Source organism: Oncorhynchus tshawytscha, linkage group LG33, assembly GCF_018296145.1.
Source record: "Oncorhynchus tshawytscha isolate Ot180627B linkage group LG33, Otsh_v2.0, whole genome shotgun sequence".
In the NCBI taxonomy this organism is placed as follows: Eukaryota; Metazoa; Chordata; class Actinopteri; order Salmoniformes; family Salmonidae; genus Oncorhynchus; species Oncorhynchus tshawytscha.
This window is the reverse complement of record NC_056461.1, coordinates 49,726,537-49,750,244: the sequence shown is the minus strand read 5'-3', so window position 1 is coordinate 49,750,244 and position 23,708 is coordinate 49,726,537. Positions and strand designations below refer to the sequence as shown.

Genomic DNA, 23,708 nt, shown 5'->3' with positions numbered 1-23,708 from the left:
TTACTATCATGTCTATAACATAACACTGTTACTATCATGTCTATAACATAACACTGTTACTATCATGTCTACAACACTGTTACTATCATGTCTATAACACTGTTACTATCATGTCTACAACACTGTTACTATCATGTCTATAACACTGTTACTATCATGTCTATAACACTGTTACTATCATGTCTACAATATAACACTGTTACTATCATGTCTATAACATAACACTGTTACTATCATGTCTATAACACTGTTACTATCATGTCTACAATATAACACTGTTACTATCATGTCTACAATATAACACCGTTACTATCATGTCTACAACACTGTTACTATCATGTCTACAATATAACACTGTTACTATCATGTCTATAACACTGTTACTATCATGTCTACAATATAACACTGTTACTATCATGTCTACAACACTGTTACTATCATGTCTACAATATAACACTGTTACTATCATGTCTATAACACTGTTACTATCATGTCTACAATATAACACTGTTACTATCATGTCTACAACACTGTTACTATCATGTCTACAATATAACACTGTTACTATCATGTCTATAACACTGTTACTATCATGTCTACAACACTGTTACTATCATGTCTATAACACTGTTACTATCATGTCTATAACACTGTTACTATCATGTCTATAACACTGTTACTATCATGTCTACAACACTGTTACTATCATGTCTACAATATAACACTGTTACTATCATGTCTATAACACTGTTACTATCATGTCTACAACACTGTTACTATCATGTCTACAACACTGTTACTATCATGTCTACAACACTGTTACTATCATGTCTATAACACTGTTACTATCATGTCTATAACACTGTTACTATCATGTCTACAATATAACACTGTTACTATCATGTCTATAACATAACACTGTTACTATCATGTCTATAACATAACACTGTTACTATCATGTCTACAACACTGTTACTATCATGTCTATAACACTGTTACTATCATGTCTATAACACTGTTACTATCATGTCTACAATATAACACTGTTACTATCATGTCTACAACATAACACTGTTACTATCATGTCTATAACTCTGTTACTATCATGTCTACAACATAACACTGTTACTATCATGTCTATAACACTGTTACTATCATGTCTACAATATAACACTGTTACTATCATGTCTACAATATAACACTGTTACTATCATGTCTATAACACTGTTACTATCATGTCTACAACATAACACTGTTACTATCATGTCTACAACACTGTTACTATCATGTCTATAACACTGTTACTATCATGTCTATAACACTGTTACTATCATGTCTACAACATAACACTGTTACTATCATGTCTACAACATAACGCTGTTACTATCATGTCTACAACACTGTTATTATCATGTCTATAACACTGTTACTATCATGTCTACAACACTGTTACTATCATGTCTACAACACTGTTACTATCATGTCTATAACACTGTTACTATCATGTCTACAACTTAACACTGTTACTATCATGTCTACAACACTGTTACTATCATGTCTATAACACTGTTACTATCATGTCTATAACACTGTTACTATCATGTCTACAATATAACACTGTTACTATCATGTCTATAACACTGTTACTATCATGTCTATAACACTGTTACTATCATGTCTACAACACTGTTACTATCATGTCTATAACACTGTTACTATCATGTCTATAACACTGTTACTATCATGTCTACAACACTGTTACTATCATGTCTATAACACTGTTACTAAACACTGTTACTATCATGTCTATAATATAACACTGTTACTATCATGTCTATAACACTGTTACTATCATGTCTACAACATAACACTGTTATAATGTCTATAACACTGTTACTATCATGTCTACAATATAACACTGTTACTATCATGTCTACAATATAACACTGTTACTATCATGTCTATATACACTGTTACTATCATGTCTATAACACTGTTACTATCATGTCTACAATATAACACTGTTACTATCATGTCTACAATATAACACTGTTACTATCATGTCTACAACACTGTTACTATCATGTCTACAACACTATTACTATCATGTCTATAACACTATTACTATCATGTCTATAACACTATTACTATCATGTCTATAACACTATTACTATCATGTCTATAACACTATCACTATCATGTTGCCAGGTCGTGCAGCATTCTGTACAGTCCGTGTTGTGTTGACTGATGAGAATGACAACGCCCCTCGGTTCAGGGCGGTGGAGTATCGTATGAGCATCAAGTCCAATGTGGCCAAAGGATCGTTGGTTACCCAGATCCAGGCCTCAGACCTTGACACTGGACCCAATGGACGGGTCATCTATTCCCTGTACAGCGAGGCCCGCCTGCCCCTGGTTGACGTACTGGAGGTGGGTCGAGGCGGGGGCTGTGTCTAGGGTCGGGTCTTTGAAAAGCGCACAACCTATTTGACAACTGATCTTCTTCTTTTTTCCACCAGGTGGAGCCAGACAGTGGTTGGATGGTGACGAAAGGATCTCTTCTCCATCTCCAGGGAACCATCCTATCCTTCTTTGTCAAGGCTACAGACCGTGGCTCCCCGGCAAAACATTCTCTGGTCTCAGCCTTCATCCATGTCCTCCCCCCGGACGCCCTGGTCCCCTCCTTCACCCAGCCTCAGTACTCCTTCACCATACCAGAGGACACACCTGTGGGCACGGCCCTGGGAAACATATACCTGGCCCCAGGACAGACTGGGGCTTACACCGCTGTCGGGGGAGAGACTCCCGACAGCAACCAGGAAAGAACAATATTATTTATAATATATAATATACAGTGCATTCATGAAGTATTCATACCCTTTGGCTTTGACCACATTTAAAAAAAAATAAAGAATAATAATAATAATATTACATTTACATAAGTATTCAGACCCTTTACTCAGTACTTTGTTGAAGCACCTTTGGCAGTGATTAAAGCCTCAAGTCTTATTGTGTATGACGCTACAAGTTTGGCACATGTTGGTGATCTCATACAGGAGAGGGAGTGCAAAACAACGACGCTGGACAGAGTGGAATCAGGTGTAGCGAAAAGGCAGTTTATTTAGTCAAAGATATCTTGTCCTACATCGTGCACGGACCTAAGCAATATGACTCTGTGAGGAGTCAGAATAATTAGGCTGCTCAGCCAGAGTTTACAGCAGAATGTATACACAGAATAATGTAGGTGGAGTCTCGTCGTGTTGGTCTTCTGACTGGTCCTGAAGAGTTGGAGGCGGGCCTGCTCTAGCCTGAGCAGGGGCCCCATTGGTGCACAGCAGAGTCCTCTGCTCTTGGCACCCGACCAGTAGGGGGGTGGAGTGTGAGTGTACAGTGCTCATGAGATGTTTGTGTGTCAAGGAAGCGTGGATATAGGGACTGGCAATGTCTGCTTTAGGCTCAGGTGTTTCCTGTCTTTGCAGGAGTGCATGCAAGGGTCAATGTCAGTGAGATAGTTTGGCGCTCTAAGCTCGTTAGTGTTGCAGGATGTTCTTTGTAGTTTACAGGGGAGTATATTTGCGTGATGGCAGCTGTGTGTCCTTCGGATAATCATGTTATTGCACGTAGGCTCTAAACTTGACTGAGGACACTGGGCCCAGAGTTATCTGAGGACATCCGGTTTAACCAGAGCGTTGGTCTGCTAGTAATGCTTGATATTAGATTATTTATATAACACACACCTGTATTTGAGGAGTTTCTCCCATTCTTCTCTGTAGATCCTCTCAAGCTCTGTCAGGTTGGATGGGGAGCGTTGCTGCAGAGCTATTTTCAGGTCTCCCCAGAGATGTTCGATTGGGTTCAAGTCCGGGCTCTAGCTGGCCCACTCAAGGACATTCAGAGACTTGTCTTGAAGCCACTCCTGCGTTGTCTTGGCTGTGTGCTTAGAGTCGTTGTCCTGTTGGAAGGTGAACCTTCGCCCCAGTCTGAGGTCCTGAATGCTCTGGAGCAGGTTTTCCTCAAGGATCTCTATGTACTTTGCGCTGTTTATCTTTTCCTCGATCCTGACTACTCTCCCAGTCCCTGCCGCTGAAAACATCTCCAAAGCATGATAATGCCACCACCATACTTCACCGTTGGGATGGTGCCAGGTTTCCTCCAGACGTGACGCTTGGCATTCAGGCCAAACTGTTCAATCTTGGTTTCAACAGACCAGAGAATATTGTTTCTCATGGTCAGAGTCCTTTAGGTGCCTTTTGCCAAACTCCAAGCGGGCTGAGTGGCTTCTGTCTGGGCACTCTACCATAAAGACCTGATTGGTGGGGTGCTGCAGAGATGGTTGTCCTTCTGGAAGTTTCTTCCATCTCCACAGAGGAACTCTGAACCTCTGTCAGAGTGACCATCAGGTTCTTGGTCACCTCCCTGACCAAGGCCCTTCTCCCCCTATTGCTCAGTTTGGCCGGGTGGCCATCTCTAGGAAGAGTGTTGGTAGTTCCAAACTTATTCCATTTAATAATAATGGAGGCCACTCTGTTCTTGGGGACCTTCTGTGCTGCAGAAATGTTTTGATACACTTCCCCAGATCTGTGCCTCTACACAATCCTGTCTGTTTTCGCTTCGTCATTATGGGATAATGCTGAGGATTTTTTATTTATTTAATCAATTTTAGAGGAAGGCTGTAACAAACAAAAAGGGAAAAAGTCAAGTGGTCTGAATACTTTATGAAGGCACTGTAACTAGCCGACTCTACGTAGCTCACATTAGCTTTCTTGTACAAAGTCCAGCAGCTAACATTAGCTTTCTTGTACAAAGTCCAGCAGCTAACGTTAGCTTTCTTGTACAAAGTCCAGCAGCTAACGTTAGCTTTCTTGTACAAAGTCCAGCAGCTAACGTTAGCTTTCTTGTACAAAGTCCAGCAGCTAACGTTAGCTTTCTTGTACAAAGTCCAGCAGCTAACGTTAGCCCCTGTAGCTAGCTAACACCAGTCAGTTGAAAGTTATTTAGATAACAAACATGCAAAGAACGGTACAGTGCCTTCAGAAAGTATTCCTACCCCTTGAATTATTCCACATTTTGTTGTGTTCCAGCCTGTATTCAAAATGTATTAAATAAATGTGTTTTTCTCACCCATCTACACACAATACCCCATAATGACATCACAATACCCCATAATGACATCACAATACCCCATAATGACATCACAATGCCCCATATTGACCAAGTTAAAACATGCTTTTAGAAATGTTTACTAATATATGTAAAATGAATACAGAAATATCTCGTTTACATAAGTATTCACACCCCTGAGTCAATACTATGTAGAAGCACGTTTGTCACTGATAACAGCTCCGAGTCTTTCTGAGAAAGTCTCTAAGAGCTTTCCACACCTGGATTGTGCAACATTTGCTGTAATTCTTTTCCCACAATTATCCAAGCTCTGTCAAATTGGTTGTTGATCATTGCTAGACCACCATTTTCAGGTTTGCCATAGATTTTTCATGTCAAAACTGTAACTCGGCCACTCAGGAACATTCACTGTCTTCTTGCTAAGCAACTCCAGTGTAGATTTGGCCTTGTGTTTTAGGTTATTGTCCTGCTGGAAGGTGAATTCAACTCTGTCTATTGAAAAGCAGAGTGAAGCAGGTTTCTTTTAGGATTTTGCCTGTTCTTACGTTTATTTCTTATCCTGAAAAAACTCCCAGTCCTTAACGATTACAAGCATACCCATAACATGATGCAGCCACCACTATGCTTGAAAATATGGAGAGTGGTACTCAGTAATGTGTTGTATTTGATTTGCCCCAAACATAACACTTTGTATTTCAGTACAAAAAGCTAATTGTTCTCCTCCCTCTGGACCATCTCTATGGGCTTGTTGATGTCCTCCTCCCACTGGACCATCTCTATGGGCTTGTTGATGTCCTCCTCCCGAACTGGACCATCTCTATGGCTTGTTGATGTCCTCCTCCCGAACTGGACCATCTCTATGGGCTTGTTGATGTCCTCCTCCCACTGGACTGTCCAACTCCTCCCACTGTCGGATGTCAGAGTAGACCACCGTTGTCCCGGGGAACATTCAGATGACTACCTCTAAATCAGCTCTCATCTGACGAACCCAGGGCTGTCCCTACCGAGGCGGGTGACTATGATGTCAGGGCGAGCAGAAGCACAAGGCCCTCTGCTAGCTCAGAACAACATAGAGCAGTTTGACCCACTGCATTCCTCGCTCTCCGAGCCACCTAATCTGACTGTAGTCAAAGGAGATGTTGTGATGCTTTCTTCTCCGACCAGTGGATCCAAGAAAGTCCAACAAGCCACACAGTCTTCATGCTGACGTCCATGTTGATGAATGAGTAAATGCCCGGAAGCCCGCGAAAAAAAGGCTGCCAAATGTAGTAGTAGTTATAGATGTGGAATGAATAGAACTGTATTACAATTGAATAAGGATCATACTCCTTATTCCTTTCTTGCTCCTGTTTCAGTGAAGTTTTAAACGTACAATTTAGACTTTTTCTAGGACAATAAACCCCTTTTCTGTATGCTGTTCATTTATAGCCAACATTCCCATTGAAGCACCAGTCTGTTCTACTTGTTGTATTTCTATGTGTTTGAACATAAGACGTTCTCTATGCTCTGAGAGGATCTCCTGTCAGACTTTTCACTCTTTCCTATTTTATCTTTCTTTGGCTAATTTACTCTTACGTTTTACTTTTATTGCTGTGTAATGTTGTACAATAATGTTGTATAATAATGTTGTATAAAACATGGAATTTAGAAGAAAAAAAAAACGTTTTAAGTGAGAAGTAGGCATTGGTCTAAAGCCAAAAAAGAAAGGACATTCACATCAGCACAACAATGCCTACTTCACCCATGCTCTACCAAGGATTTCCAGCACACAGCTTTGACCTACTTCAGTAGCTATGTTGTTCTATCGTCCTGCAAACAATGTGTTGGCAGGTTGCTTAGGATTCAAACCTTCTCAAACATCCTAATTCACACTCTAAGAGGAGGTAATCCCTCTTTTTTGGGAGCTTCAGACCAATGTCTACTTCTCACTTAAAACATAGTTTGTTGTTTCTATTACAGTTTCTAATGCATTGTCATACTTTTTTTTTGTTATAAGCCTGTATGACATCATAATGATTCTGCCCTTTTGTGTTTCTCTACAGGGAGGTACGTTCCTGGTGGAGAGAGAGACGGGTCTGGTCCGGCTGACCAATCCTCTGGACTATGAACTGGTCAGCATCTTCAGGTTTAAAGTCTCAGCTACGACTCGACGAGACCTCATAGAGTCCATCTCTACTGTCGACGTGGAGGTGAAGGTGAGGAATTGACGTGTGTGTGTGTCTGTCTCTACTACGACACAACGAGACCTCATAGAGTCCATCTCTACTGTCGACGTGGAGGTGAAGGTGAGGAATTAACGTGTGTGTGTGTGTGTGTGCGTGTGTCTGTCTCTACTACGACACAACGAGACCTCATAGAGTCCATCTCTACTGTCGACGTGGAGGTGAAGGTGAGGAATTAACGTGTGTGTGTGTCTGTCTCTACTACGACACAACGAGACCTCATAGAGTCCATCTCTACTGTCGACGTGAAGGTGAGGAATTGACGTGTGTGTGTCTGTCTCTACTACGACACAACGAGACCTCATAGAGTCCATCTCTACTGTCGACGTGAAGGTGAGGAATTGACGTGTGTGTGTCTGTCTCTACTACGACACAACGAGACCTCATAGAGTCCATCTCTACTGTCGACGTGGAGGTGAAGGTGAGGAATTGACGTGTGTGTGTGTGTGTGTGTGTGTGTGTGTGTGTGTGTGTGTGTGTGTGTGTGTGTGTGTGTGTGGCAGGACTGTAGAATAACATATTAAACATGTGGAGGTTGGGTTTCTACCCTTTCCAAAGAGTTTGATTCAGTTTACTTAACTCTCCTCCTCCTCTCTCAATAGATTCTGGACATAAATGACAACAAGCCATTGTTCGAGACCAGTTCCTACGTTGCCATGGTAATGGAGGGGATGCCCGTGGGTACCAGGGTGGTCCAGGTGCGGGCGCTCGACCCTGACTGGGGCTCAAACGGACAGGTATTATACTGTCTTCTCTGTTATTATTAACTTCATTATTATCATGTTATCATCTTAGTATAATATTATCATCTTATTATCATGTTATCATCTTATTATCATATTATATTATTATCTTAGTATCATATTATCATCTTAGTATCATATTATCATCTTAGTATCATATTACCATCTTAGTATTATATTATCATCTTAGTATCATGTTATCATATTATATTATCATCTTAGTATCATATTATCATCTTAGTATCGTATTATCATCTTAGTATCATATTACATTATCATCTTAGTATCATATTATCATCTAAATATAATATTATTATCTTATTATCATCTTAGTATCATATTATATTATCATCTTAGTATCATATTATCATCTTAGTATCATATTACATTATCATCTTAGTATCATATTATCATCTAAATATAATATTATTATCTTATTATCATCTTAGTATCATATTATATTATCATCTTAGTATCATATTATCATCTTAGTATCATATTATATTATCATCTTAGTATCATATTATCATCTTAGTACCATGTTATCATCTAAATATAATATTATTATCTTATAATCTTATTATCATCTCATCTCATTATCATATTATCATCTTAGTATCATAGTATTATATTATCATCTTATTATCATGTTCTCATCTAAATATAATATTATTATCTTAGTATCATATAATCTCATTATCATATTATCATCTTAGTATCTTAGTATCATATTATCATCTTAGTGTTATATTATCATCTTAGTATCATGTTATCATCTTAGTATCATATCATCATCTTAGTATTATATAATCTTAGTGTTATATTATCATCATTGTATCATATCATCATCTTAGTATCATATCATCATCTTAGTGTTATATTATCATCTTAGTATCATATTATCATCTTAGTATCATATCATCATCTTAGTGTTATATTATCATCTTAGTATCATGTTATCATCTTTATATCATATTATCATCTTAGTATCATGTTATCATCTTAGTATCATATCATCATCTTAGTATCATGTTATCATCTTAGTATCATATCATCATCTTAGTATCATGTTATCATCTTAGTATCATATCATCATCTTAGTATCATGTTATCATCTTAGTATCATGTTATCATCTTTGTATCATATTATCATCTTAGTAGTACTTTATCGTGGTAAAAACAATGTTGGGCAGATGATGATCGCTGTTCGCGGTGAATTAAGTTTAAATTTAAATGCTTCGTAAACAACATGCTATGAGTGAAATGCTTACGGCACCTTAACCGGGATTGCAGTGATAAAGAAAATTGAGAAATAATAGAAAAGTAATGAGGCGTAATGATAACTCTGCTATATACACGGGGTACCAGTACCGAGTCGATGTGCCAGGGTACGAGGTCATTCAGGTAGATATGTACAAATAACTAGGAATAAAGTGCCAGATAATAACCAGCAGTATGTGACGAGGAAAAGAAAGTTAGTGCAAAAGGTTCAATGCAGAGAGTTAAATAACTAACCAATAGCTACCCTGCTTAACTATGCTATTTAGCAGTCTTGTGGCTTGGGGGTAGAAGTTGTTCAGGGTCCTGTTGGTTCCAGACTTGGGGCAGTGCTACCGCTTGCCACGTGATAGCAGAGAGAACAGACTATTGCTTGGGTGGCTGGGAGTCTTTGACAATTTTTAGGGCCTTTCTCTGACACCGCCTGATATAGGGGTCCTGGATGGCAGGGAGCTCGGCCCGAGTGATGGGTAGTACCCTCTGTAGTGCCTTGCGGTCGGATGCCAAGCAATTGCCATACCAGCATGATGCTGCCACCACCGTGCTGTGGGGATGTTTTTCATCGTCAGGGACTGGGAAACTGGAAATTCTTGAGGGAAACCTGTTTCAGTCTTCCAGAGATTTGAGACTGGGACGGAAGTTCACCTTCCAGCAGGACAATGACCCTAAACATACTGCTAAAGCAACACTTGAGAGGTTTAAGGGGAAACATTTAAATGTCTTGGAATGGCCTAGTCAAAGCCCAGACCTCAATCCAATTGAGAATCTGTGGTATGACTTAAAGATTGCTGTACACCAGCAGAACCTATCCAACTTGAAGGAGCTGGAGCAGTTTTGCTTTGAAGAATGAGCAGAAATCCCAGTGGCTAGATGTGCCAAGCTTATAGAGACATACCCCAAGAGACTTGCAGCTGTAGTTGCTGCAAAAGTACAAAGTATTGACTTTGGGGGGGTGAATAGTTATGCAAGCTCAAGTTTGTCTTCATAATAAAAAATATTTTTCAACTTCAAGTGGTAGGCATGTTGTGTAAATCAAATGATACCAATCCCCCCAAAAATCAATTTTAATTCCAGGCTGTAAAGTAACACAATAGAAAAAATTCCAAGGGATCACTTTTTTTTGAATACTTTCGCAAGCCGCTGCATTTCCACAATAGATGGGCAAACTAGGGAGTTTTTCCCAGCCACCGTGCTTCTACCACTGCATTGCTTGCTGTTTGGGGTTTTAGGCTGGGTTTCTCTACAGCACTTTGTGACATCGGCTGATGTAAGAAGGGCTTTATAAATACATTTACCCTTAACTATACCACTGTCCTCCTCTTCCTCCCCCTCTTCCCCCTCCTCATCTCTTACTTCTCCTCTTGTTCCTCCTCCTCCTCCTTTCCCCCTCCTCCTCCTCCTTTCCCTCCTCCTCCTCCTCCTCCTTTCCCCTCCTCATCTCTTACTTCTCCTCTTGTTCCTCCTCCTCCTCCTTTCCCCCTCCTCCTCCTCCTTTCCCTCCTCCTCCTCCTCCCCCTCTTCCCCCTCCTCATCTCTTACTTCTCCTCTTGTTCCTCCTCCTCCTCCTTTCCCCCTCCTCCTCCTCCTTTCCCTCCTCCTCCTCCTCCTCCTTCCCCCTCATAATCTCTTACTTCTCCTCTTGTTCCTCCTCCTCCTCCTTTCCCCCTCCTCCTCCTCCTTTCCCTCCTCCTCCCTCCTCCTCCTTTCCTTTCCCCCTCCTCATCTCTTACTTCTCCTCTTGTTCCTCCTCCTCCTCCTTTCCCCCTCCTCCTCCTCCTTTCCCTCCTCCTCCTCCTCCTCCTTTCCCCCTCCTCATCTCTTACTTCTCCTCTTGTTCCTCCTCCTCCTCCTTTCCCCCTCCTCCTCCTCCTTTCCCTCCTCCTCCTCCTCCTCCTTTCCCCCTCCTCATCTCTTATTTCTCCTCTTGTTCCTCCTCCTTTTCCCCATCCCCTCCCCCTCCTCTTCCTTTCCTCCTCCTCTTTTTTCCAGGTGACCTACAGCTTGGGTCCTCCACTTAACCAGATCCAGGAGAACAGACCAGACCGCACCTCAGCCGGTTCCTCATTTGGTATTACTGGTACCAGTACTGGTTCAACTAGTTCTACTGGTACCGGACCAGTGTTCTCCATTGACAGTAAAACGGGCTGGATCACAACCCTGTCGGTTCTGGACCATGAGGCTGGACCCAGCTACACCTTCGTGGTGGTGTCTTCAGACCTGGGGGAGCTGCTACAGCTATCCTCTACCACTGTCGTCACGGTGAGGGCAGGGGGATGTGTGGGGGGTGTCTGTCGTCACGGTGAGGGCAGGGGGATGTGTGGGGGGTGTCTGTCGTCACGGTGAGGGCAGGGGAGATGTGTGGGGGGTGTCTGTCGTCACGGTGAGGGCAGGGGGATGTGTGGGGGGTGTCTGTCGTCACGGTGAGGGCAGGGGGTGTGTGGGGTGTCTGTCGTCACGGTGAGGGCAGGGGGATGTGTTTGGGGGTTCTGTCGTCACGGTGAGGGCAGGGGGATGTGTGGGGGGGTTCTGTCGTCACGGTGAGGGCAGGGGGATGTGTGGGGGGGGTGTCTGTCGTCACGGTGAGGGCAGGGGGATGTGGGGGGGGGTGTCTGTCGTCACGGTGAGGGCAGGGGGATGTGTGGGGGGTGTCTGTCGTCACGGTGAGGGCAGGGGGATGTGTTTGGGGGTTCTGTCGTCACGGTGAGGGCAGGGGGATGTGTGGGGGGTGTCTGTCGTCACGGTGAGGGCAGGGGGATGTGTGGGGGGTGTCTGTCGTCACGGTGAGGGCAGGGGGATGTGTGTGGGGGTGTCTGTCGTCACGGTGAGGGCAGGGGGATGTGTGTGGGGGGTGTCTGTCGTCACGGTGAGGGCAGGGGGTGTGTGTGGGGGGTGTCTGTCGTCACGGTGAGGGCAGGGGGATGTGTGGGGGGTGTCTGTCGTCACGGTGAGGGCAGGGGGATGTGTGTGGGGGTGTCTGTCGTCACGGTGAGGGCAGGGGGATGTGTGGGGGGTGTCTGTCGTCACGGTGAGGGCAGGGGGATGTGTGGGGGGTGTGTCTGTCGTCACGATGAGGGCAGGGGAGATGTGTGGGGGGTGTCTGTCGTCACGGTGAGGGCAGGGGATGTGTGGGGGGTGTCTGTCGTCACGGTGAGGGCAGGGGGTGTGTGGGGGGGGTGTCTGTCGTCACGGTGAGGGCAGGGGGATGTGTTTGGGGGTTCTGTCGTCACGGTGAGGGCAGGGGATGTGTGTGGGGGTTCTGTCGTCACGGTGAGGGCAGGGGGATGTGTGGGGGGTGTCTGTCGTCACGGTGAGGGCAGGGGGATGTGTGGGGGGTGTCTGTGTCACGGTGAGGGCAGGGGGATGTGTGGGGGGTGTCTGTGTCACGGTGAGGGCAGGGGGATGTGTGTCGTCACGGTGAGGGCAGGGGGATGTGTGTGGGGGTGTGTCTGTCGTCACGGTGAGGGCAGGGGGATGTGTGTGGGGGGTGTCTGTCGTCACGGTGAGGGCAGGGGGGATGTGTGTGGGGGTGTCTGTCGTCACGGTGAGGGCAGGGGGATGTGTGTGGGGGGTGTCTGTCGTCACGGTGAGGGCAGGGGGTGTGTGGGGGGTGTCTGTCGTCATGGTGAGGGCAGGGGGATGTGTGGGGGGGTGTCTGTGTCACGGTGAGGGCAGGGGGATGTGTGTGGGGGTGTCTGTCGTCACGGTGAGGGCAGGGGGATGTGTGGGGGGGTGTCTGTCGTCACGGTGAGGGCAGGGGGATGTGTGTGGGTGTCTGTGTCACGGTGAGGGCAGGGGGATGTGTGGGGGGTGTCTGTCGTCACGGTGAGGGCAGGGGGTGTGTGTGGGGGGTGTCTGTCGTCACGGTGAGGGCAGGGGGATGTGTGGGGGGTGTCTGTCGTCACGGTGAGGGCAGGGGGATGTGTGTGGGGGTGTCTGTCGTCACGGTGAGGGCAGGGGGATGTGTTAGGGGTGTCTGTCGTCACGGTGAGGGCAGGGGGATGTGTGGGGGGTGTCTGTGTCTGAGGGCAGGGGGATGTGTGGGGGGTGTCTGTCGTCACGGTGAGGGCAGGGGGATGTGTGTGGGGGTGTCTGTCGTCACGGGTGAGGGCAGGGGGATGTGTGTGTCTGTTCACGGTGAGGGCAGGGGGATGTGTTTGGGGGTTCTGTCGTCACGGTGAGGGCAGGGGGATGTGTGTGGGGGGTGTCTGTCGTCACGATGAGGGCAGGGGGATGTGTGGGGGGTGTCTGTTCACGGTGAGGGCAGGGGGATGTGTTTGGGGGTTCTGTCGTCACGGTGAGGGCAGGGGGATGTGTGTACAGTGGTATTAGTGTCTGTGTGTAGGGGGTAATAGTGTCTGTGTGTAGGGGGTATTAGTGTCTGTGTGTAGGGGGTAATAGTGTCTGTGTGTAGGGGGTAATAGTGTCTGTGTGTAGGGGTAATAGTGTCTGTGTTTAGGGGTATTAGTGTATGTGTGTGGGGGTAATAGTGTCTGTGTGTAGGGGGTATAAGTGTCTGTGTGTAGGGGGTATTAGTGTCTGTGTGTAGGGGGATATTAGTGTCTGTGTTTATTAGTGTCTGTGTAGGGGTAATAGTGTCTGTGTTTAGGGGTATTTGTATGTGTGTAGGGGGTAATAGTGTCTGTGTGTAGGGGGTATTAGTGTCTGTGTGTAGGGGTAATAGTGTCTGTGTTTAGGGGTATTAGTGTATGTGTGTTTTAGTGTCTGTGTGTAGGGGGTATTAGTGTCTGTGTGTAGGGGTAGTGTCTGTGTTTAGGGGTATTAGTGTATGTGTGGGGGGTATAGTGTCTGTGTGCAGGGGGTATAAGTGTCTGTGTGTAGGGGGTATTAGTGTCTGTGTTTAGGGGTATTAGTGTCTGTGTGTAGGGGTATTAGTGTCTGTTTGTGGGGGGTATTAGTGTCTGTTTGTGTCGGGGTATTAGTGTCTGTGTGTAGGGGGTATTAGTGTCTGTGTGTAGGGGGATATTAGTGTCTGTGTTTAGGGGTATTAGTGTCTGTGGGATTTTAGTCAGACTCAGGAGGAGTAGAGAAGTGGGATTTTAGTCAGAGTCAGGAGGAGTAGAGTAGTGGGATTTTAGTCAGAGTCAGGAGGAGTAGAGTAGTGGGATTTTAGTCAGAGTCAGGAGGAGTAGAGTAGTGGGATTTTAGTCAGAGTCAGCAGGAGTGGAGAAGTGGGATTTTAGTCAGAGTCAGCAGGAGTGGAGAAGTGGGATTTTAGTCAGAGTCAGCAGGAGTGGAGAAGTGGGATTTTAGTCAGAGTCAGCAGGAGTGGAGAAGTGAAATATAGTTCACCTGTCAACAGTCTAAACCAACCCTGTCTGTTTTATCACATGTAGCCCCCGTATCGGTTTTGTTACTAAACAACCAAACTGTCTTTATAGCAGAACTACAATAGAACAACAATGGTCAAAGCCTTAAATACATTTCCAGAATTTCTCATCATTCTCTTGCCTTTTGCAAAACGTTAAATACAAATTTAATCAGTGAATACAAAATTCAATTTACATATATATTGTTTTCCCAGAATATTAACACATTGTTTTCATCAGAAGATATTGTGTTCAGTTTTTCCCGCAATCAGTAAAACCCAGTGCACTAAAGTTGAAACCATCAGTATCAAGCACAATATAAGGGACGATCTAAGCAATGGGGACGATCACATTTTAATGATATTTTATAATATTGAGGAGATGCAGAGAATGAAGTTCTGTTACTTCTGAAGTATCTTTGGGTTACGTTGTGACCTTCCATTATAAAGCATTACTTTGGTGTGGATTAAGGCCCATGCATTCCTACCAATGTATTCACCTTTCCATATTTCTAATCGTGGATTGTGGTTCTGTGTGGAAAGCCGACAAAACTATGAGCCAACCTTTATATTTGAATACATGAAATTGGATTGTGATGATGCCGATGAATGAATCCTGCACACAATAACATTTTTTTTTTTTTTTTAAATGTATTTATTATTTTCATCAGGAGTAATATTTGATTTAATCTGTATGAGATTATTTGGTGAAATATGCATAAAAGGAGAGTAATTATCTATTATTCTGCACCTTTTGATATTTATGTTTCCAATTTTGATCGTCATGATTTAGTTACTGCAAATATTCTTTATTGATCTACTGGGAATTTAAAAGACAGACTGACTTTCTGTTTAGTTTAGGCTCAAATAAATACGCATGGTTGTGTTAACCCTTTTTTGCAGACATCTGTGTTCTTTTTCTGAAAATATTTGTCATTTTGATGGGATAATATAGGTTGATGGTTTCTTTTGGAGAAGGCAAATTTGCAGAAACTTTTTTTTGCTAAAGGCCCCCCAAAAATGAAATCAACAACATTGTTATGAAAGATCCTTGTAAGAGATTGAGAAAAACTGTAACAGTAAGGGATGAATTCTAACTTCCACTTCACTCAAATTTCAACTGTGTCCCATTGATATCCATGCATGAAAAAAACTCACATACACACTCTAGTAGTACGTCTACTTTCTGATGTCTTCCTGTACCAGGTGTCTGTAGCAGATGTGAATGACAACCCTCCGCGATTCGAGAGAGAGTTTTACCGGGGCGCGGTCAGAGAGAGTGACCCACCAGGAGAGGTGGTGTCTGTCCTCAGCACCAAGGACGGAGACACCACGGATAAAAACAAACTGGTCAGCTACCACATCACAGGTTAGTTAGCTAGTTAGCTAGTTCATATGTTGGTTAGTTAGTATCGAGTGTTGCTTTAGCAGTATGCATAGGGTCATTGTCCTGCTGGAAGGTGAACCTCCGTTCCAGTCTCAAATCTCTGGAAGACTGAAACAGGTTTCCCTCAAGAATTTCCCTGTATTTAGCGCCATCTATCATTCCTTCAAATCTGACCAGTTTCCCAGTCCCTGCCGAAGAAAAACATCCCCACAGCATGTTTCTCATCGGGATGCTGAGGTGTTGGGTTTGTGCCAGACATAGCATTTCCCTTGATAGCCAAAAGCTCAATTTTAGTCTCATCTGACTGGAGTACCTTCTCCCACATGTCTTTTGGCAAACACCAAACGTGTTTGCTTATTTTTTTCTTTAAGCTATGTCTTTTTTCTGGCCATTCTTCTGTAAAGCCCAGCTCTGTGGAGTGTACGGCTTAAAGTGGTCCTATGTACAGATACTACAATCTCCGCTGTGGAGCTTTGCAGCTTCTTCAGGGTTATCTTTGGTCTCTTTGTTGCCTCTCTGATTAATGCCCTCCTTGCCTGGTCTGTGAGTTTTGGTGGGCGGCCCTTTCTTGGCAGGTTTGTTGTGGTGCCATATTCTTTCCATTTTATAATAATGGATTTAATGGTGCTCCGTGGGATGTTAAAAGTTTCAGATATTTTTTTAATCCCAACCCTGATCTGTACTTCTCCAGAACTTTGTCCCTGACCTGTTTGGAGAGCTATTTGGTCTTCATGGTGCCCCTTGCTTAGTGGTGTTGCAGACTCTGGGGCCTTTCAGAACAGGTGTATATATATGTGTATACTGAGATCATGTGACAGATCATGTGACACTTAGATTGCACACAGGTGGACTTTATTTAACTAATTAAGTGACTTCTGAAGGTAATTGGTTGCACCAGATCTTATTAAAAATGTATTTAACTGACAGGTTGTAATGCAACAAAATAGGAAAAACGATACATACTTTTGCACTGCACTGTACGTGCGCCTGTGTGTGATCAGAACATACTGGTCAGCTACCACAGGTTAGTATATCAGCTGGTTAGTTAATTAGTTAATATGTTGGATAGTTAGTATGTTACTTAGTATACTGAACAAAAATATAAATGCAACATGTAAATCTGTCGAAATAAAATATCCCAGTAATTCTACATACGCACAAAAAGCTAATTTCTCTCAAATTCGGTGCACAAATTTGTTTACATCCCTGTTAGTGGGCATTTCTCCCTTGCCAAGATAATCCATCCACCTGACAGGTGTGGCATATCAAGAAGTTGATTAAACAGCATGATCATTACACAGGTGCACCTTGTGCTGGGGACAATAAAAGGCTGCTCTAAAATGTGCAGTTTTGTCACACAACACAACGCCAGATGTCTCAAGTTTTGAGGGAGGGTGCAATTGGCAAGCTGACTGCAGGAATGTCCACCAGAGCGAATTGACCTCCACATCCGGCTTCTTCGCCCATTGGGGGTTGTCTGAGACCAGCCACCCAGACAGCTGATGAAACTGTGGGTTTTCACAACTGAAGAATTTCTGCACAAACTGTCAGAAACCGTCTCAGGGAAGTGCTCATTGCTCATTGTCCTCACCAGGGTCTTGACCTGACTGCAGTTTGGTGTCTCAACCAACTTCAGTGGGAAAATGCTCACCTTCGATGGCCACTGGCACACGCTGGAGAAGTGTGCTCTTCACGGATGAATTCCGGTTTCAACTGTACCGGGATATTGGCGGGAACTGGAACATGCTGTGTGTGCCCCATGGTGGGTTTATGGTTTGGGCAGGCATAAACTATGGACAACGAATACGATTGCATTTTTACCAAGTGTGCTCTTCACGGATGAATCCTGGTTTCAACTGTACTGGGCAGAAGGCATTGTGTGGGCGAGCGGTTTGCTGTTGTGAACAGAGTGCCCTATGGTGGCAGTGGGTTTATTGTTTGGGAATAAACTATGGACAATGAACACAATTACATTTTACCAATGGCAAATGTGAATGCACAGTGATGCCGTGACGAGATGCTGAGGTTCATTGTCGTGCCATTCATCCTCCTCCATCACCTCATGTTTCAGCATGATAATGCACGGCCCCATGTCACAAGGATATGTACACAATTCCTGGAAGCTGAAAATGTCCCAGTTCTTCCATGGCCTGCATATTCACCAGACATGTCACCCATTGAGCATGTTTGGGATGCTCTCGATCGACATGTACGACACCGTTTTCCAGTTCCCGCCAATATCCAGCAACTTCACAGGAGTGGGACAACATTCCACAGGCCACAATCAACAGCCTGATCAACTCTATGTGAAGGAGATGTGTTGCGCTGCATGAGGCAAATGGTGGTCACACCAGATACTGACTGGTTTTCTGATCCACGCACCTACTTTTTTTAAAAGGTTATCTGTGATCAACAGATGCATATCTGTATTCCCAGTCATGTGAAATTCATAGATTAGGTTCTAATTTATTTATTTAAATTGACTGATTTCATTGTATTAACTGTAACTCAGTAAAAACTTTGAAATTGTTGCATGTTGAATATATATTTTTGTTCAGTGAATGATAGATAGTTAGTTAATATGTTAGCTAGCTAGTTATTATGTTAGTTAGTATGTTAGCTAGCTAGTTATTGTGTTAGTGTGTTAGTTAGTATGTTAGCTAGCTAGTTATTATGTTAGTGTGTTAGTTAGTATGTTAGCTAGCTAGTTATTGTGTTAGTGTGTTAGTTAGTATGTTAGCTAGCTAGTTATTGTGTTAGTGTGTTAGTTAGTATGTTAGCTAGCTAGTTATTATGTTAGTGTGTTAGTTAGTATGTTAGCTAGCTAGTTATTGTGTTAGTGTGTTAGTTAGTATGTTAGCTAGCTAGTTATTATGTTAGTGTGTTAGTTAGTATGTTAGCTAGCTAGTTATTGTGTTAGTGTGTTAGTTAGTATGTTAGCTAGCTAGTTATTGTGTTAGTGTGTTAGTTAGTATGTTAGCTAGCTAGTTATTATGTTAGTGTGTTAGTTAGTATGTTAGCTAGCTAGTTATTGTGTTAGTGTGTTAGTTAGTATGTTAGCTAGCTAGTTATTATGTTAGTGTGTTAGTTAGTATGTTAGCTAGCTAGTTATTATGTTAGTTAGTATGTTAGCTAGCTAGTTATTATGTTAGTGTGTTAGTATGTTAGCTAGCTAGTTAGTATGTTGGTTAGTTAGTTAGCTATTTAGTATGTTATTGATTTACTATGTTGCTTAGTTAGCTAGCTAGTTATTTTGTTTGTAAGTATTTTTGGTTAGTTGGTGTGTTGGTTGGTTGGTTAGTTAGTTAGTATGTTGGTTAGTTAGTATGTTATGTTAGCTAGTTAGCTAGTTAGTTAGTTAGTTCCTTAGTTAGTTAGTATGTTGGCTAGTTAGTTAGTTAGTCCGTACCAAGCACAAAGGACGATGGAGACAGCTGAGTTTGTGTGTGCGTGTGTGTGTGTATGTGTGAATGTCTAACCTCTCCTCTCCCTACAGGTGGTAACCCAGGTGGAGTGTTCAGTATAGCGCTGGTCCAGGGTGAATGGATGGTGGTGGTGTGCGGTCAGCTGGACAGGGAAAAACAGGACTTCTATCTACTCAACATCACCGCCAGCGACGGCCTCTACATCACCCGTACTGCTGTGGAGGTCACTGTCATGGACGCCAACGACAACACACCTGTCTGCAACCAGGTCAGAGGTCAGGGTTCACAGTGTAGAACTAGAACAGATATAATTGTAGAAATAGAACAGATAGAAGGATGTTGTAGGAGAGTCAGTATACTGTAGGAGAAGGGGGAGACATGAAGCAGGGGGAGTCAGTATACTGTAGCAGTAGGGGAGTCAGTATACTGTAGGAGAAGGGGAGTCAGTATACTGTAGGAATAGGGAGTCAGTATACTGTAGGAGAAGGGGAGTCAGTATACTGTAGGAGTAGGGGAGTCAGTATACTGTAGGAGTAGGGGAGTCAGTATACTGTAGGAATAGGGAGTCAGTATACTGTAGGAGAAGGGGAGTCAGTATACTGTAGGAGTAGGGGAGTCAGTATACTGTAGGAGAAGGGGAGTCAGTATACTGTAGGAGTAGGGGAGTCAGTATACTGTAGGAGTAGGGGGAGTCAGTATACTGTTGCAGTAGGGGAGTCAGTATACTGTAGGAGAAGGGGAGTCAGTATACTGTAGGAGAAGGGTGAGACATGAAGTAGGGGGAGACAGTATACTGTAGGAGTAGGGGGACTCAGTATACTGTAGCAGTAGGGGGAGTCATGTTTCAGGGGAGTCAGTATACTGTACCAGTAGGGGAGACATGAAGTAGGGGGAGACAGTATACTGTAGGAGTAGGGGGACTCAGTATATTGTAGGAGAAGGGGAGTCAGTATACTGTAGGAGAAGGGGAGTCAGTATACTGTAGGAGAAGGGTGAGACATGAAGTAGGGGAGACAGTATACTGTAGGAGAAGCGGGAGTCAGTATACTGTAGCAGTAGGGGAGTCAGTACAGTGTAGGAGTAGGGGAGTCAGTATACTGTAGCAGTAGGGAGAGTCAGTATACTGTAGTAGTAGGGGAGTCAGTATACTGCAGGAGTAGGGGGAGTCAGTATACTGTAGCAGTAGGGGGAGTCAAAATACTGTAGCAGTAGGGGAGTCAGTATACTGCAGGAGTAGGGGAGTCAGTATATTGTAGAAGTAGGGGGAGACATGAAGCAGGGTTAGTCAGTATACTGTAGCAGTAGGGGAGTCATTATACTGTTGCAGTAGGGAGTCAGTATACTGCAGGAGTAGGGGAGTCAGTATACTGTAGCAGTAGGGGAGTCCGTATACTGTAGCAGTAGGGGAGTCAGTATACTGCAGGAGTAGTGGGAGTCAGTATACTGTAGGAGTAGGGGGAGTCAGTATACTGTAGCAGTAGGGGGAGTCAGTATACTGTAAGAGAAGGGGGAGTCAGTATACTGTAGCAGTAGGGGAGTCAGTATACTGTAAGAGTAGGGGTGTCAGCATACTATAGGAGAAGGGGGAGTCAGTATACTGTAGGAGTAGTGGGAGTCAGTATACTGTAGGAGTAGGGGAGTCAGTATACTGTAGGAGTAGGGGGAGTCAGTATACTGTAGCAGTAGGGGAGTCAGTATACTGTAAGAGAAGGGGAGTCAGTATACTGTAGCAGTAGGGGAGTCAGTATACTGTAAGAGTAGGGGTGTCAGTATACTATAGGAGAAGGGGAGTCAGTATACTGTAGGAGTAGTGGGAGTCAGTATACTGTAGGAGTAGGGGGAGTCAGTATACTGTAGGAGTAGGGGAGTCAGTATACTGTAGGAGTAGGGGAGTCAGTATACTGTAGCAGTAGGGGAGTCAGTATACTGTAGGAGTAGGGGAGTCAGTATACTGTAGCAGTAGGGGAGTCAGTATACTGTAGCAGTAGGGAGTCAGTATACTGTAGGAGTAGGGAGAGTCAGTATACTGTAGCAGTAGGGGAGTCAGTATACTGTAGGAGTAGGGGGAGTCAGTATACTGTAGGAGAAGGGGGAGTCAGTATACTGTAGCAGTAGGGGAGTCAGTATACTGTAGCAGTAGGGGAGTCAGTATACTGTAGGAGTAGGGGGAGTCAGTATACTGTAGGAGAAGGGAGTCAGTTTACTGTAGGAGAAGGGGGAGTCAGTATACTGTAGCAGTAGGGGAGTCAGTATACTGTAGGAGTAGGGGAGTCAGTATACTGTAGGAGTAGGGGAGTCAGTATACTGTAGCAGTAGGGAGAGTCAGTATACTGTAGCAGTAGGGGAGTCAGTATACTGTAGGAGAAGGGGAGTCAGTATACTGTAGCAGTAGGGGTAGTCAGTATACTGTAGCAGTAGGGGAGTCAGTATACTGTAGGAGTAGGGGAGTCAGTATACTGTAGCAGTAGGGGAGTCAGTATACTGCAGGAGTAGGGGGAGTCAGTATACTGTAGGAGTAGGGGAGTCAGTATACTGTAGCAGTAGGGGAGTCAGTATACTGTAGGAGTAGGGGGAGTCAGTATACTGTAGGAGTAGGGGGAGTCAGTATACTGTAGCAGTAGGGGAGTCAGTATACTGTAGCAGTAGGGGGAGTCAGTATACTGTAGCAGTAGGTGGAGACATGAAGCAGGGGGAGTCAGTATACTGTAGCAGTAGGGGAGTCATTATACTGTAGCAGTAGGGGAGTCAGTATACTGTAGGAGAAGGGGAGTCAGTATACTGTAGGAGTAGGGGAGTCAGTATACTGTAGCAGTAGGGGAGTCAGTATACTGTAGCAGTAGGGGAGTCAGTATACTGTAGGAGAAGGGAGTCAGTATACTGTAGCAGTAGGGGTAGTCAGTATACTGTAGCAGTAGGGAGTCAGTATACTGTAGGAGTAGGGGAGTCAGTATACTGTAGCAGTAGGGGGAGTCAGTATACTGCAGGAGTAGGGGAGTCAGTATACTGTAGGAGTAGGGGGAGTCAGTATACTGTAGCAGTAGGGGAGTCAGTATACTGTAGGAGTAGGGGAGTCAGTATACTGTAGGAGTAGGGGAGTCAGTATACTGTAGCAGTAGGGGAGTCAGTATACTGTAGCAGTAGGGGGAGTCAGTATACTGTAGCAGTAGGTGGAGACATGAAGCAGGGGGAGTCAGTATACTGTAGCAGTAGGGGAGTCATTATACTGTAGCAGTAGGGGAGTCAGTATACTGTAGGAGAAGGGGAGTCAGTATACTGTAGCAGTAGGTGGAGTCAGTATACTGTAGGAGTAGGGGAGTCAGTATACTGTAGGAGAAGGGAGTCAGTATACTGTAGGAGAAGGGGAGTCAGTATACTGTAGGAGTAGGGGGAGTCAGTATACTGTAGCAGTAGGGGGAGACATGAAGCAGGGGGAGTCAGTATACTGTAGGAGAAGGGAGTCAGTATACTGTAGGAGAAGGGGAGTCAGTATACTGTAGGAGTAGGGGAGTCTGTATACTGTAGCAGTAGGGGAGACATGAAGTAGGGGAGAAAGTATACTGTAGCAATAGGGGAGACATGAAGCAGGGGGAGTCAGTATACTGTAGGAGTAGGGGGAGTCAGTATACTGTAGCAGTAGGGGAGTCAGTATACTGTAGGAGAAGGGGAGTCAGTAGACTGTAGGAGAAGGGGAGTCAGTATACTGTAGGAGAAGGGGGAGTCAGTATACTGTAGCAGTAGGTGGAGTCAGTATACTGTAGGAGTAGGGGAGTCAGTATACTGTAGGAGAAGGGGGAGTCAGTATACTGTAGGAGAAGGGGTCAGTATACTGTAGGAGAAGGGGAGTCAGTATACTGTAGCAGTAGGGGGAGTCAGTATACTGTAAGAGAAGGGGGAGTTAGTATACTGTAGCAGTAGGGGAGTCAGTATACTGTAAGAGTAGGGGTGTCAGTATACTATCGGAGAAGGGGAGTCAGTATACTGTAGGAGTAGTGGGAGTCAGTATACTGTAGGAGTAGGGGAGTCAATATACTGTAGGAGTAGGGGAGTCAGTATACTGTAGGAGTAGGGGAGTCAGTATACTGTTGGAGAAGGGGAGTCAGTATACTGTAGCAGTAGGGGAGTCAGTATACTGTAGCAGTAGGGGGAGTCAGTATACTGTAGCAGTAGGGGGAGTCAGTATACTGTAGGAGTAGGGGAGTCAGTATAC

The 23,708-nt window shown here is 44.2% G+C and overlaps 1 protein-coding gene across 1 annotated transcript in view; it reads left to right on the top strand.

The window, feature by feature from the left end:
* LOC112240034 (protocadherin Fat 3-like) overlaps positions 1-23,708 on the top strand; it is a 316,631-nt gene that overhangs the window by 230,612 nt on the left and 62,311 nt on the right. The window contains exons 40-46 of the mRNA XM_042311250.1: positions 2,209-2,429; positions 2,519-2,820; positions 7,165-7,315; positions 7,945-8,079; positions 11,353-11,622; positions 15,896-16,058; positions 19,573-19,769. Of these exons, the coding sequence (XP_042167184.1) occupies positions 2,209-2,429; positions 2,519-2,820; positions 7,165-7,315; positions 7,945-8,079; positions 11,353-11,622; positions 15,896-16,058; positions 19,573-19,769 (1,439 nt within the window). The remainder of the gene's footprint in view (positions 1-2,208; positions 2,430-2,518; positions 2,821-7,164; positions 7,316-7,944; positions 8,080-11,352; positions 11,623-15,895; positions 16,059-19,572; positions 19,770-23,708) is intronic.